The sequence below is a fragment of the Cygnus atratus genome, chromosome 3 (genome assembly GCF_013377495.2).
Source record: "Cygnus atratus isolate AKBS03 ecotype Queensland, Australia chromosome 3, CAtr_DNAZoo_HiC_assembly, whole genome shotgun sequence".
Classification (NCBI taxonomy): Eukaryota; Metazoa; Chordata; class Aves; order Anseriformes; family Anatidae; genus Cygnus; species Cygnus atratus.
In genome coordinates, this window is record NC_066364.1 from 108,032,049 (window position 1) to 108,044,368 (window position 12,320).

At 47.4% G+C, this 12,320-nt stretch overlaps 2 protein-coding genes across 2 annotated transcripts in view; both read left to right on the forward strand.

The window, feature by feature from the left end:
• Window positions 1-290, forward strand: part of LOC118261688 (serum response factor-like) — a 5,914-nt gene extending 5,624 nt beyond the window's left edge. The window contains exon 4 of the mRNA XM_050709833.1: window positions 183-290. Within this exon, the coding sequence (XP_050565790.1) occupies window positions 183-290 (108 nt within the window). The remainder of the gene's footprint in view (window positions 1-182) is intronic.
• Window positions 189-10,449, forward strand: LOC118251127 (cullin-9-like). The gene is made up of 11 exons (XM_035552949.2): window positions 189-561; window positions 870-1,010; window positions 3,818-3,982; window positions 4,067-4,230; window positions 5,135-5,228; window positions 5,452-5,526; window positions 6,031-6,141; window positions 7,429-7,546; window positions 8,118-8,251; window positions 8,449-8,540; window positions 9,507-10,449. The coding sequence occupies exons 1-11, from the start codon at window positions 358-360 to the stop codon at window positions 9,706-9,708; spliced, it is 1,500 nt and encodes a 499-aa protein (XP_035408842.1). The 5' UTR covers window positions 189-357; the 3' UTR covers window positions 9,709-10,449.
• The last annotated feature ends 1,871 nt before the right edge of the window (window positions 10,450-12,320 follow it).

Here is a 12,320-nt window from a genome sequence, read left to right on the forward strand (position 1 = left end):
GCTGAGCCCAGAACACCCCTTGGGGGCCAGAGCACAGATGGTTTTTCCCAGAGGCAGCTACCAGCCACCATATCCGGATGAGGACAGGAAGGACTGCCTGTATCGGTATGGTTGCATGTCACCAGGGGTCGGAGGGTTGTGCATCTCCCCCTGTGCAAATGTGACACGTTTCTCCATGTCAGGTCCGAATTACCGGCACAGACAGATCGGAGGGAGTTTCTCCTAGGCAGCTGCTGCAGGTGCCAATGGGGCACACACTTAGTCTGGAGGAGGCCAAAGCTGCTCCATGAAACTCGACGGTACACGCGGGTCAAGGATACCTCGAGCATCCCAGAGGACGTTGCTCGGCACCTCCTCATGCACTGTAGGGTGGAATGTGGATTTCCTGATCCACTGTTACGTGGAGGACCGGTCGATCACTGCTCATCGGCCTCGGGGCTTGAAGTGGAAGATGCCCAGCGTCCTCCAAGCCCGGGAACCCACTGCCACGGTTCTGTGGTGAACCAGTTGTGTCCCACTGAGAAGCCACCATCCCTCTGCTGCATGCATTACTGCTGCAAGGTGAAGGTCCTGGGTCTTTGGCTCCTGTAACTTGGCAGGGGATTGCTGCTGCCTAGTTGAAGCAGCTGTTCTTTCTCTGAAGCTGCTATCAGGTGATTTTACAGAGCTCATACATTCTGTTATCTTAATTTCTTTGCTTGCTGTGATAGTTCGGCTCCTGATTAGTCTGTTTCCAGTCTTGTGCTTTTGCATAGTTAGAGATGGTTCTGTGCCCCATCTGCTGGGTGGGGTGGGCTCCTGAGGCTGGGATTTCTTCATGTGACCTGACTGGTATAGCTCATTTACTCTCATCTCTTCTGCTTACGCAGCCCTGCTGGAATGAATATCTCACAACTCGCATTGAACAGAACATGGTCCTCAGCTGCACCTGTCCCATTTCTGAGTGCCGTGCACAGCCTACCGGAGCATTCATCTATTCCATTGTTTCATCCAAGGAGATTATAGCCAAGGTGAAGTAGAAAAGGTGGATACTGGTGTCTAAGCCATGTTCCCGTTTTGGTCAGCACTAGCAGATAATCTTGCTGCTGCTTTTCCCCTTCCCATAGTTAAGACTAGTTACACAGTCATCGGTCAGCGGAGGCAGCAGGAGCTGCTTGTTCTGAGGCAGGTGTTATTTTTTTCCCCCCGTTCTTCCAATTTTTAGCTAGCACTTAGAGCTGAATCCCCTTCCCACCTAGTGGCAGGGCTGTGGCTGTGGCTGTTGCGTGACTGGTATTAGCATCCTGTGTGAACAGTTCATAGGAGAAATGAACAGCAGTCATAAAGACTGTTCTCTTTTTATTTTCCTTCAAGTCTGCAAGCTGGCAACAAAAACGGGCAAGGCTACAGGAAACCATTTCCTTCAATGTATCCTTTATATCTTCTTTTCTGTAAGAAGTGTTTGGGGAATTAGTACATGTATATGGGCACTTAATTCTTACTGGCTTTGCAAATCCTGTGGTCCCACTTGTCTCAGAGCAGGATTTAATACCTTGTTGCTATGACTATTTTATCAAAAAAAAAATGCAGTTCAACATGAAATTGCAGCCAATTTTAACAAGTTGATCTGATGCTCTCACTGAAATGTTATCTGTCTCCTTTTCTGCTCAAGAAGTGGGATGACTGGAGTTTGAGTGCCTCAACACAGAGTCACATGTACAAAGTCATAGAAATAATTTGGGTTGTAATAATCTGGTCCAACCCTGTGCTCAAAACAGCCAGCTTCTTGTGTGAAGTTCTAACACTGAATGTTAAAACATACTGCTCCAGGCTCAGTCTTCTCTGCATCTTCTATTAGTGGCTCTAGGCAGTGGTAAGTGGGCCCTCTGCTGCCTTCTCTCCAGGCTGAAGAAACCAGCTCTCTCAGCCTCCCTTAGTATGTTCTGTGCTCTAGCCTCTGACTGTCTTGATGGCCTACCTTAAGTGCATCGTATGGACTATGTTTTCTCTAGTCTGTTAATGTCTGCCTTGTACTTGGAAGCCCAAATGGTCTTGTATTCTAGTTGTGTCACCAATGCCAATAGCTGTGAGAAATCCCTTCCCGTGCCTGCTGCCTGCACTCTTGCTAATACAAGAGTATTCAAGTTTCAGCCTTTCATGCTGTTCTACAAAACATAAACCCGGACAGTTATGTTTCTGAAAGAGGTTTTCTCTCAAACGTGTTTCCCTCAAGTTCCTTGAGAATCTGTTCTTCAGATGTCATCTCCCATTCTGGTCCCAGGGATTCCTTGCTGGGAATCATGCCTTAGGCTCACACCTGGATGAACTTCAGCATGTGCAAAGGTTCCTCTATGATCTCTTGGTTGGTGTCACTGTGGTGCTTAGTAACTTCTTGATTGTACCTGCTCACTTTTCTTCCAGACCTTTGTTGGACACTTGTTCCCTTTCCTTTTAGGCTGCCTGAGAGCAACCCTTTCTCTTAAGGTTCTAACAGGAACCTTAGATCTGCTGCAGCAGTTGCACCTCTCTCTCTTTCATCTCACCAAGAAAATAGGGCAGAACTAACTGCAGGTCAGGTGTGAAATTCTGCATCTGTAAAAGCTGTGATTTGGTCCTGTCTGCCAAAGCAAAAGACTCATTTGTCTCTCTGGATGCTGTTTTCTGGGCAGAAACGATCATATCTCCTGTCAACAGGATGACAACAGACACTGATATTGATTCTTTTAGAAGAGTAATGTGGCTTTGTTGAGACTGCCTCCACCACACATGACACAGGCTGACATCCTTGCTGCCAGTCAGCACTAAACACTCTGTAGTTTAGGTTGACTGAGAGAGAGAACGGACAAGAGAGAATAAATGAAAGAAATATGAATAAGAGCAAGTGCTCTTCAGTGCTTCAGGGCTTGCACATTTTCTCTGTGATGTTTGTTATGACCTATATTGTCCTTTCTGTGCACGGTGGCTTTAGGGCAGTTTTCCCACGTATGCAGAAATCTCCATAGGAGGGCCGTGAAAATGGCAAAGTTGCTTTTGAATTTCACCAGCTTTGTACATGTTTGCACAGTCCTTACACAAGAGTAACTGAGTGCAGAACACAGTTACTTTGTGCAGTATAGCTGCGTTCCTGGGGTCCCCATCTGAGCGATCTCGTATTGCTGACCAGTTTGCCTTGTCCTCTGTAGTAATGTCTGTCTAAAGGCTTTGGACAAAGCAAGTCTCCTTACTCTTTGCACGTCCAGTAACTAAGCAAAACGCTACTGAGGAATTTAGAAAAAATTGAAAAAAACTCCTCATAGCCTTCTGTGGTGACACGACAGACTTGGTGGATGAGGGGAGAGCAACAGGTGAGGTTTTCTACATTGTCATCCACAACGTCCTCACAGAAGAACTAATGAAGTATGAGCTGGATAAATGGACAGTGAGATTGAAAACTGGCTAAACTGCTGAGCTCAAGGGGTTATTATCAGTGTCAGAAAGCTCAGCTGGAAACCAGTCACTATTGGTGTAACCCAGAGGCTGATACTGAGGGCCAATATTGTTTCATGTCTTATTGATGACCTGGATGATGGGACCAAGTGCACAAAAGGCCACAAAAATATAGTTTTTATCTCCAGAAGTGCTTTCCAATCTCAGGTGTTCTGCGCTTTTATGAAACAGCCTTCAGATATAAGATAAGGGGTGGGGAAAAGACACAAAGGGAATGGAAGAGCAAAACTAGCTCAGTGCTGTTTTTTATCATGAGCATTGGATGTAGAGCCCAGAGGTACCAGACCCCAGTTGTAAGGTCTTACCAAACAGATTCTCTGCCTTAAATCTCCTCTCTGTCTTCTCATTACAGTATGAAAAAGCCCTCCTCAGAGGCTATGTTGAATGTTGCTCCAACCTGACGTGGTGCACCAATCCTCAGGGCTGTGATCAGATCCTCCTTAAAGATGGGCTTGGTTATGAGGCAGCCTGTTCCAAGTGCTCCTGGATATCCTGTTTCAACTGCAACTTCCCAGAGGTGAGGGCTGAGCTGAGTCACAGGCAGTACCGCCTTGGTGTTGGCACACGCCATTCTGCTTTTGTGTGGTTGACTGTCTTTCAGGCCCATTATCCTGCTAGCTGCAGCCACATGTCTCAGTGGGTGGATGACGATGGGTACTACGAGGGAATGACAAGTGAAGCACAAAGCAAGCACCTGGCTAAACTCATTTCGAAGCATTGTCCAAGCTGCCAGGCTCAGATAGAGAAAAATGAGGGGTGTCTGCAGTGAGTATCCGTTCTTGTTGGGTACTTGGGACAGGAAGGGGCACAGACATAGTTAGCTCCATTGTGCTTTCTTTTGGCTGAAGAGCAAGCATCATAGCAGGTCTGTTTTATAGTTTTAGAGGAATGAATGATTGTATTTAATTTCTAGGAGAAGCAAAGTACTTCCTAGCACTCAGAGTTAAATCCATCGGTAGCTGTATAATAGAAACAAACTAATTTTGCAGTACCTTTTTAGCAACCACTTGTCTGCTCTCAGAATCCACTGTAGACATACAGAGATACAGCCAGGGGGATGGATATCTCAGCACCATTAAAAAAAATTTTTTTTTTTTAAATAATTTTGTGATGCTCACCTAATTGTGCAACTCTAAGCAGTTTGTTTTAACTGCCTGTTTTGAATTGGCTTGGATCTGTGGCAGCTTTTTACGTCCTCCAGCTTCAAAACCAGGGCTTTGAAGTTGCCATTTGCTCCTTTCTTGCACTGGCACAGCCCTTGGTGCCCAGCTGTGATTTGTTCCCGTGTGTTGCATGTGGCCCTAAGGCTGTACAGCACCTTTCTGTACTGTGGAGTGCTGCATTACTGAAGGAAGAGGTGAGGTTTCATGTAGATGTTGCTCTGAATTGTGGAGTGCTTAGTTCACCCTTCCAGTTCTTGGTAGGGTGGTACCGTGAGACTGTGCTGCTGGTTTCCCTGGTTCATTTTTGGAGACATGACGACTCTTAAGCATCATTGTCTTCCAGCAGGGCTTTAAAAAATACATGCAGGGAAGTGCATAGTACTGAGTGAATGGGAATGACTAGGCTACACACTCCAGCCCTGTGGTGTAGGGAAGCACTGGAATGAACTGTTTGCATGCAGCTGTTAGGACTGAACAATTTTCATCGCTCTTCTCCTACCATGCAGTATGACGTGTGCCAAGTGTAATCATGGCTTCTGCTGGCGTTGCCTCAAGCCCTGGAGGCCAACTCATAAGGATTATTACAACTGCTCTGCTATGGTGAGTGGTTTGCTGTATCCTAGTGGTTCATGCTTGTGTTCAGATGCACCTGGCCTCTCAGAGGGATAAGATCTCTGCTTGTGCCCTTTGCTGTGGCCTTTACTTCGTGCACTTGCCGGTGATCTTGATAATATTGTCAAAGTCTCTGTGTGTGGTAGCCATTTCGAGGTGATTCTGGCACCCGAAACAAGTTGTTGCAGGTTGCTTCTGTCTTTCCTTTCAGGTGAGTAAAGCAGCTTGGCAGGAGAAGCGTTTTCAGGATTACAATGAGAGATGCACCTTTCATCATCGTGCGAGGGTAAGGCCTCCTTTTATTTATTTTTTTTTTCCAGATACTGACACTGTTGCCTTAGCTCTGATGAGCAGGACAGTTTGTTACGTCTCAATGCATTTCACCTGAAGCTGGGAAACAGGTTTCAGATCCAGGCAGGGTTGCCTGGTCATGTCACCCTTAATGTGGCATGAGGGATACTTCTCAGCTGCTTTCTTCTGCCAAGTCTGTTGTGGAGACTGAACACCTAACTTGCGGTGTTCCCTTGCTCAGACTGATACAGTAGTTGGAAGCGATGGCAAAAAGATCTGCAGGCTGAGCTCTGCCTAGAGCTAAGTTACAGTGAAAAGTTGAAGTTATGTCACAGTCGAGATGTGGCTGGGTGCAGTAATTGCTCTTCTGCTGCCTGCATCTGCATGCTGGGGTTGTGCTTTAGAATGCTCAGCAGTTACCTGTGTGGAAGGTGATGGCTTTTTGATCTTGTGGAGCTTGAAACTGACTTTTTTTTTTCCCCTCTTGTGGTTGTTGCAGGAATTTGCCACAAGTCTGAGGAACAGGGTTTCTTCCATCAGTGAGATGCCAAAAATTAGGACTTTGACCTTTGTCCTTCATGCCTGCAAAGTGCTGGAACAGGCACGGAAGGTAAAACTGGATAACAGGTTTACTGAGATTTAGGCTTAATTCAGTTGGTGTGTTATGCCTTTCTTAAAGTGATAAGATGCCACTAGGAAGAGCTTGCTGTACTCCAACAAGGGGGAGACAGAAAACCTTGAGGGGAGCAGTAGCATCAGAACAGGGGAGGAGTTCATGTTTGCCTTTCTGCATTCTTACTCTGAGCTAGGCTCCCTCTGCTGTGATCCTCACAGTTGGGTCGTAAGGATTGGAGCATTGGTCAAATTTACACCATGGAATCAGCACAAGTGTTTTCTTATAGTTGGTTTGGTCTGTTCCAGCTTGAAATGCCCCAGTAGTGGCACTTACCTTTGGAAAACTCTCTTGGTGCTGTACTGCAGTTAGGAAGTTGCTCTTGATGCTCATGATTTTCCTTTCTTAACTTCACTTCATGAGCCATAGGTGCTTTGGGAGCAATGAGTTACTTAGTGCATGCCCTGCTGGCCACATTGTGAAGGATTTACAGTACAGCTCCTGGATGTGTGCAGTAAACCTGTAGTAGGACAGGTCTGCAATGTTTTCTTTCCACAGAAACATAAGGAGGAGGTGGGAATTGCCTTTACAATACATACCTTGTTTGTGCAGGCAGTCTTGATTTTGAGAGGCATGTGGAATGAGGGTTTCTGACCCTGTTCTGTCTGCTCAGTGTGGCAATCCCTGTGTTTGCCAGGGTACACATCACTGTTGCTTGCTGCTGCTGGCTTTTCTGGCCTTATTTATGTAAATGGAAACAGTGGTCTTGTTCCTGCTGGGTACCTAGATGGCTTTGGGGGTCATTCATCTGTAATAGGAGTTTGTCAGTCATTGAAATTACTTTGTCCAGGGCTCTTGGTGCTACAAAGCACCACTTCTGCTTTCCCTTGGGTTCATTTCTCTCGGTTCTCTGCAACTCAATTTGAACTTGGGCTGCCTGGCAACGTCTGGGTTCCGTGTGCTGGTTGTTTTGACACCCTGCCTGCTGCTCAGTTGCATTTGTTATACATCTGCAATCTGTGTTCTTGTGATGGTTTGCGACTGGGAACTAAGTACAAAATAATTGCACATTCATTTCCAATTCTACGAGTGGTGTCCTGGCACTGCTTTCACTTGACATAATGGTTCACTCGGCTGTCACCTCAGACCAGAAATGTGCCAGACTTCTCTTAGCCACTGATACTTACCAAAGTCTTGAAGGGTTTGGTGCTACTCTCTTCTTCTTTACTTGCCCACTCTGAAGCTGAAGGGGGATGCTTAACAGCATATTCTGTACTGTTCCAGGTACTGGCCTACTCCTGTGTGTACAGCTATTATAACCAGGACACTGAGAGCATAGATATTGTTGAACAGCAGACTGAGAGCCTAGAGCTGCACACGAATGCTCTGCAGATCCTTCTGGGTAAGTCCAGCAGTCTCTCCAAAGTAAATACTAGCAGTCCCTGACGTGTCGTTCAAAGGATGGCAGATCTGTAGTAGAGCAATAGCATACACCCCAGCACCCACCAGATCCCTCTCACATCTCCCAGCCTATTTCGGTATTCTCAATGTCATTTCTGGGAAGTCCACTGGAGCAATTCAGCTGCAATATTAATTGCTCAGCATGACGTCAGATGGTATGGAATACCCCTTTGGCCAGTTTGGGTCAGCTGTCCTGGGTCTGTCCCCTCCCAGCTCCTGCTGCATCCCCAGCCTGCTCGCTGGCAGGACAGAGCGAGAAGCTGAAAAGTCCTTGGCTTGGTGTAAGCACTGCTCTACAACAATTAAAACATCAGTCTGTTATCAGCGCTCTTCTCATCCTAATCCAAAACATAGCACCCTGCCAGCTACTAGGAGGAAAATTAACTCTCTCCTAGCCTAAACCAGGACGGGGACCTAAGTAGCTGTGACTGGCTTGATAATCAGAGCTCAGGGACTTGGTTTCTGCTTAAGAGTGTGGGGAGGAGTGTGATTTTGTTGGTCTTGAATTGCAGAGGAAGCCCTGCTGCAGTACCAGGACCTGACTTCCTCTCTTCAGCTCCTGAAAGCAGAGCATTTCAATACTGGTTTGGAGTTGGTGCACCGGATCAAGGAGCGTCTCTTTGCAATTCTCTGGCACTCCACACAGGTGAGGTCCACGTGCTTGTTGGCGGCTTGTCTTGCTCTGGTCTAGTTTGATCTTGGCAAACCAAGAAAGGGGCTTCATTAGCTGAGGGTACAGACTGAGGTGCTGTATGTGTGGATGTAGGGAGGGGGTTTGCAGCACGAAGTACACTTCAGATCACTTACTGTCTCTTTCCTTTGCCTATTCTTCCACACTGGCAGGATTTCCGTGTTGGGCTTGAGACTTCAGCAGATCCTGGTCAGAATAAGGTGAAACTCTCCAACGTGCCTTCTTCAGCCCCTGCCTGTGTAGGGTGAGTTTTCTTAGTGGGGTGGCAAGGAAAGATGGTGAGTGCAGAAGAAAAGCAGGTGACCAGAGTTTTCTCCTGTGCTCACTGAAATACAAAAGAATTAATAAGATACTAATTTCTTGCATCCTGTGTTGTGGTTTGAGATAACAATGTAAGTAATGTAGCTGTGTAGGGAGCCCAGTGAAACCTGCACTTAATGTGAGGCTATGGGCAAGAAAGCTCCATTGCTGGCAGACCCAGTTATGGTTTTTCTCTGCCTGGACTGTCTTGGGTTCCTGCAGAGTGACCCGCTCTTTCTTCAGAGGTGTACTGAAGATCTAGGAGGTGCCTGAATAAGAGCAGCAAGAAGAACATAAATGGAGAGAGATAGAAGGGCCTGACACTTATTTTAGGAAGGCAGTGGAGAAGAAGTGACAGAGCTGTGAAATAGTGTATTGAGAGGTGAAATGGATGGTTTGTTGTGACCATGTGCTAAAGTACTGAGCTGGCAGGTGTTAAGTGTGATTGAAAGGTGATGAATTTAAAACAAAGTCCATTCCTGCATGACACACTGCTTAAACCAAGGAACACAACTGGCACCTGCTGTCCCAGTATGACCAACACAGGAGCTGAACAAGGTGCTGAAGGTTGCAAGAAGGAATGACGACTGGGCCAAGAGAGATTCAGTTTCAGGGCAGGGTTTCCAGTCTCTTCCAAGGAGGTTGAGACACCAGAGCTGCTGACCACAGCTTGTTGGCTAGTCGGTAGGTGGCTTGCTGGCACATCCCTGTGCTGCATGCCTGGATAAGCCCATTGAATCACCTCCTAGGTGTACCTGCATGGCTGCTGTGCCTCTGAAGCATGGCTTTGGCAGGGATTGCTGAGGTGATGGTGATGTGGAGGGTGAGAGTGGTGTGGGGCTGGGTCATGGTTACTGCTTGCAGCCTGGGAATGGGAAGGGCTTTGCTCTGATGCTCTCCTGTTCAATAGGCCAAGACCTACCATCTTCTGTGAGTCCCCCAACACAGACGAAGATGGAAAACAAAATGAAGATGAGGAATATGACCCGCAGTGGCAGGAAGACTATGATGATGATGATGATGACCTTGATGAAGACAACTTTCTGTTCGATGATGAGTCAGATAACCTTGACTGTGACTCTTACTTTGACGATGATGATGCCTATGACTAGAGGTGGGCTGTCACCCAGCCTGCCAGCCTGGATCTCTGCCTCCAGGCTGTCTTGACCAGTTTGTCTTAGTGTCTTTCCTCAAAGATAGTATGGAGCTTTCAGGCAGAACGAAGAGATGTTTTCCTTTGGGGGCTGCTTTCTTAGTGCTTAATATGCAGAACCATTGCTCTGGGCAGATGGGCTGTGTTACTGTGGTCACTTCTCTCAGAAAGACATCTCCTTCACTTTCTTGTCTCCACTTCTGCCCTAGATACAATCAGTCTAATTGAGTTTGGAGCTGAACTGTGATTTTTCTAAGTTGAAGACTGCTTGCTATCTGTTAAAAGACTGTTCAGTCCTTTGGACTGCCCTCCCCAAGTGCTGTGTCATGTGTCCTAGCGTGACGCTGTCTAATCCAGCCAGTATCTAGAAATACCATAAAAGCAATGTGTTAACACTCAAGCCAAAGCTTCCCATCCGGAGCTGGTGGGGTCCCCTCCAGAGTGACAGACATGGCTCAGTGCAGTTATTTTTTCTGTTTGTTGTTGGAGTTGTCTTCTCTGCCATAAAGCAGGATGGGCTGCTATGAGTGGCCCAAGTTTGCAGGGCTGTGTTTAAGTGTATAAATGTATGCGTGCATGCACACACACATATATATACACGCAGAGTTTGTTTGGATTACACTTTATCTTTGCAAAAAAATAAAACCCTGAGGAACAAGGGTTGAAAAAAATTCCATTTATAAAAGAAAGTTTTTTTCCTATCACAAGTCTCCTTGTGGTCTCTTGCGGACACGATATGGGTGCAAAGAGCAAGCAAGACATTTTGATGTGAGGAGGGTGTGACTTAGATGAGCTTGTCTCAGTAGTTATTTGTGAAATTGGTGAGGGTTTGGGGTCTCACCCAGGACCAGAATGACTGTTCCTCTCTGGGCGGTTCAGGGAACAGCAAGAGTTACGAGAAATGATGGGGAAGAGGGCAGGGTGCCAGACCACACAGAGTGATAGGGCTCTTGTTTCTGGGAGAGATGCACGGCAGGATGCTGTGTATGTGCTTGCATGTTGGTGGAGGTAACATCTGGTACCCAGCAGAAGGCAGATCTATCGGGGCTTGGCAGGGGACGGTTTGGAGCTTCGTGGGACTGGAGATGCAGGGTTTTTCTCAGGGCATGGGAGGAGTGGGAAGGGTGTAAGGGTGCTAGGAGTTGCTTGGAAATGGGGGTATTTGGGCAGTTGTAGATCTATTTTGGTGCCTCTGGAGGCCCTTTGGGGCAGGGGACATGTGCCGGGGGCAGATAATGGAAAGAGGACTGATTTCCTCTCCCCCTGCTCCAAGTCCTGCATTGGGTTCAGCCTCATGAGTCTGTCATGGTGGAAATCTCAGCCCTGCTCCACCTATGCAGCAAATGGGGTCCCTGCCCCAGAACAAGAGTGAAGCCTGTCTGTGCCCTCTCCTCAGGGCCACTGGGAAAGAGATGTGGTGGGGCTGTCCAGGCAATCTCATTTTCCCATTAGAGCCCGTCCTTGCAGGCAAACAAGTGATTGGGTTCCCGAGGCTGCTGGGGGGCAGAGCAGGGCCCACATCTGACACTTGGGATTCCTGAGGTAGGTGGGACAGAGCAGAGCATCCTGGATGCCTGAAGTTCCATGTGGAACCTTATGCTTGGAGTTCCTCATTCAGGATCTCCTGTTTGCATGTGTTTACTACCATGTGCTGGGCACTAGGGGCTGAGCAAGGCCTTCCAGACATGTTGGTTTGAAATGGGAATGGTGAGGACAAGATCTTCTCGAAGTACATCACTGTCACAAAGACTACCAGGGAAAATGTGGGCCCACTGCTGAATGAAATGGGAAACCTGGTGGCTCAGGACAGGGAAAAGGTTGAGGGGTTGAGGTACTGAATGCTTTCTTTGCCTCAGTCTTTACCAGCCAGGACAAGAAGCAATGGGCACAAACTGGAACATGGGAGGTTCCCCTTACCATCAGGAAACATTCCTTCACTGTGCAGGTGATGGGGCACTAGCACAGGTTGCCCACAGAGGCTGTGGGGTCTCCTCCTTGGGGATTTTCAAAAGCTGCCTGGATGGGGTCCTGGGTGGCCCTGCGGGGGGGATGAACGGGACAAGATGCCTCCTCAGAGCTCACTTTCCACCTCAGCCATTCTGTGATTCAGTGCAGGGTTCTATTTAGGCTGAGGGTTGGTTTTGGGTTTACCATTAGGGTTTGTGGTTTGTTCTAGACAGAATTAATGTATGGTGTAGGATTAGGCATAAGGATAGGTTTGAGTTAGGGTTAGGGCTACAGTTAGGATGTGGTTTATGCTTAGCACTACTGTCATCATTAACCTGGGGGGATTACAGGGGCATTGCTCAAACATTCAGGGATGAAATACGGAAAGCTAAAGGCCTAATAGAATTGAATTTGTCCAGGAACATCAAGGAAAACAAGAGTGTCTTAAAGTAGATTGCTGACAAAAGGAAGAACCTTACTTTTAAACCGAAGCCCTAAAACCTGACCCAAACCTGGGCAGCATCCTCCAAGCACACAGATGAAGGCATACCCGTCCCAGAAGGTGTTCAAGGCCAGGCTGGATGGGGCTTTGAGCAACCCGGTCAGGTTGGAGGTGTCCCTGCC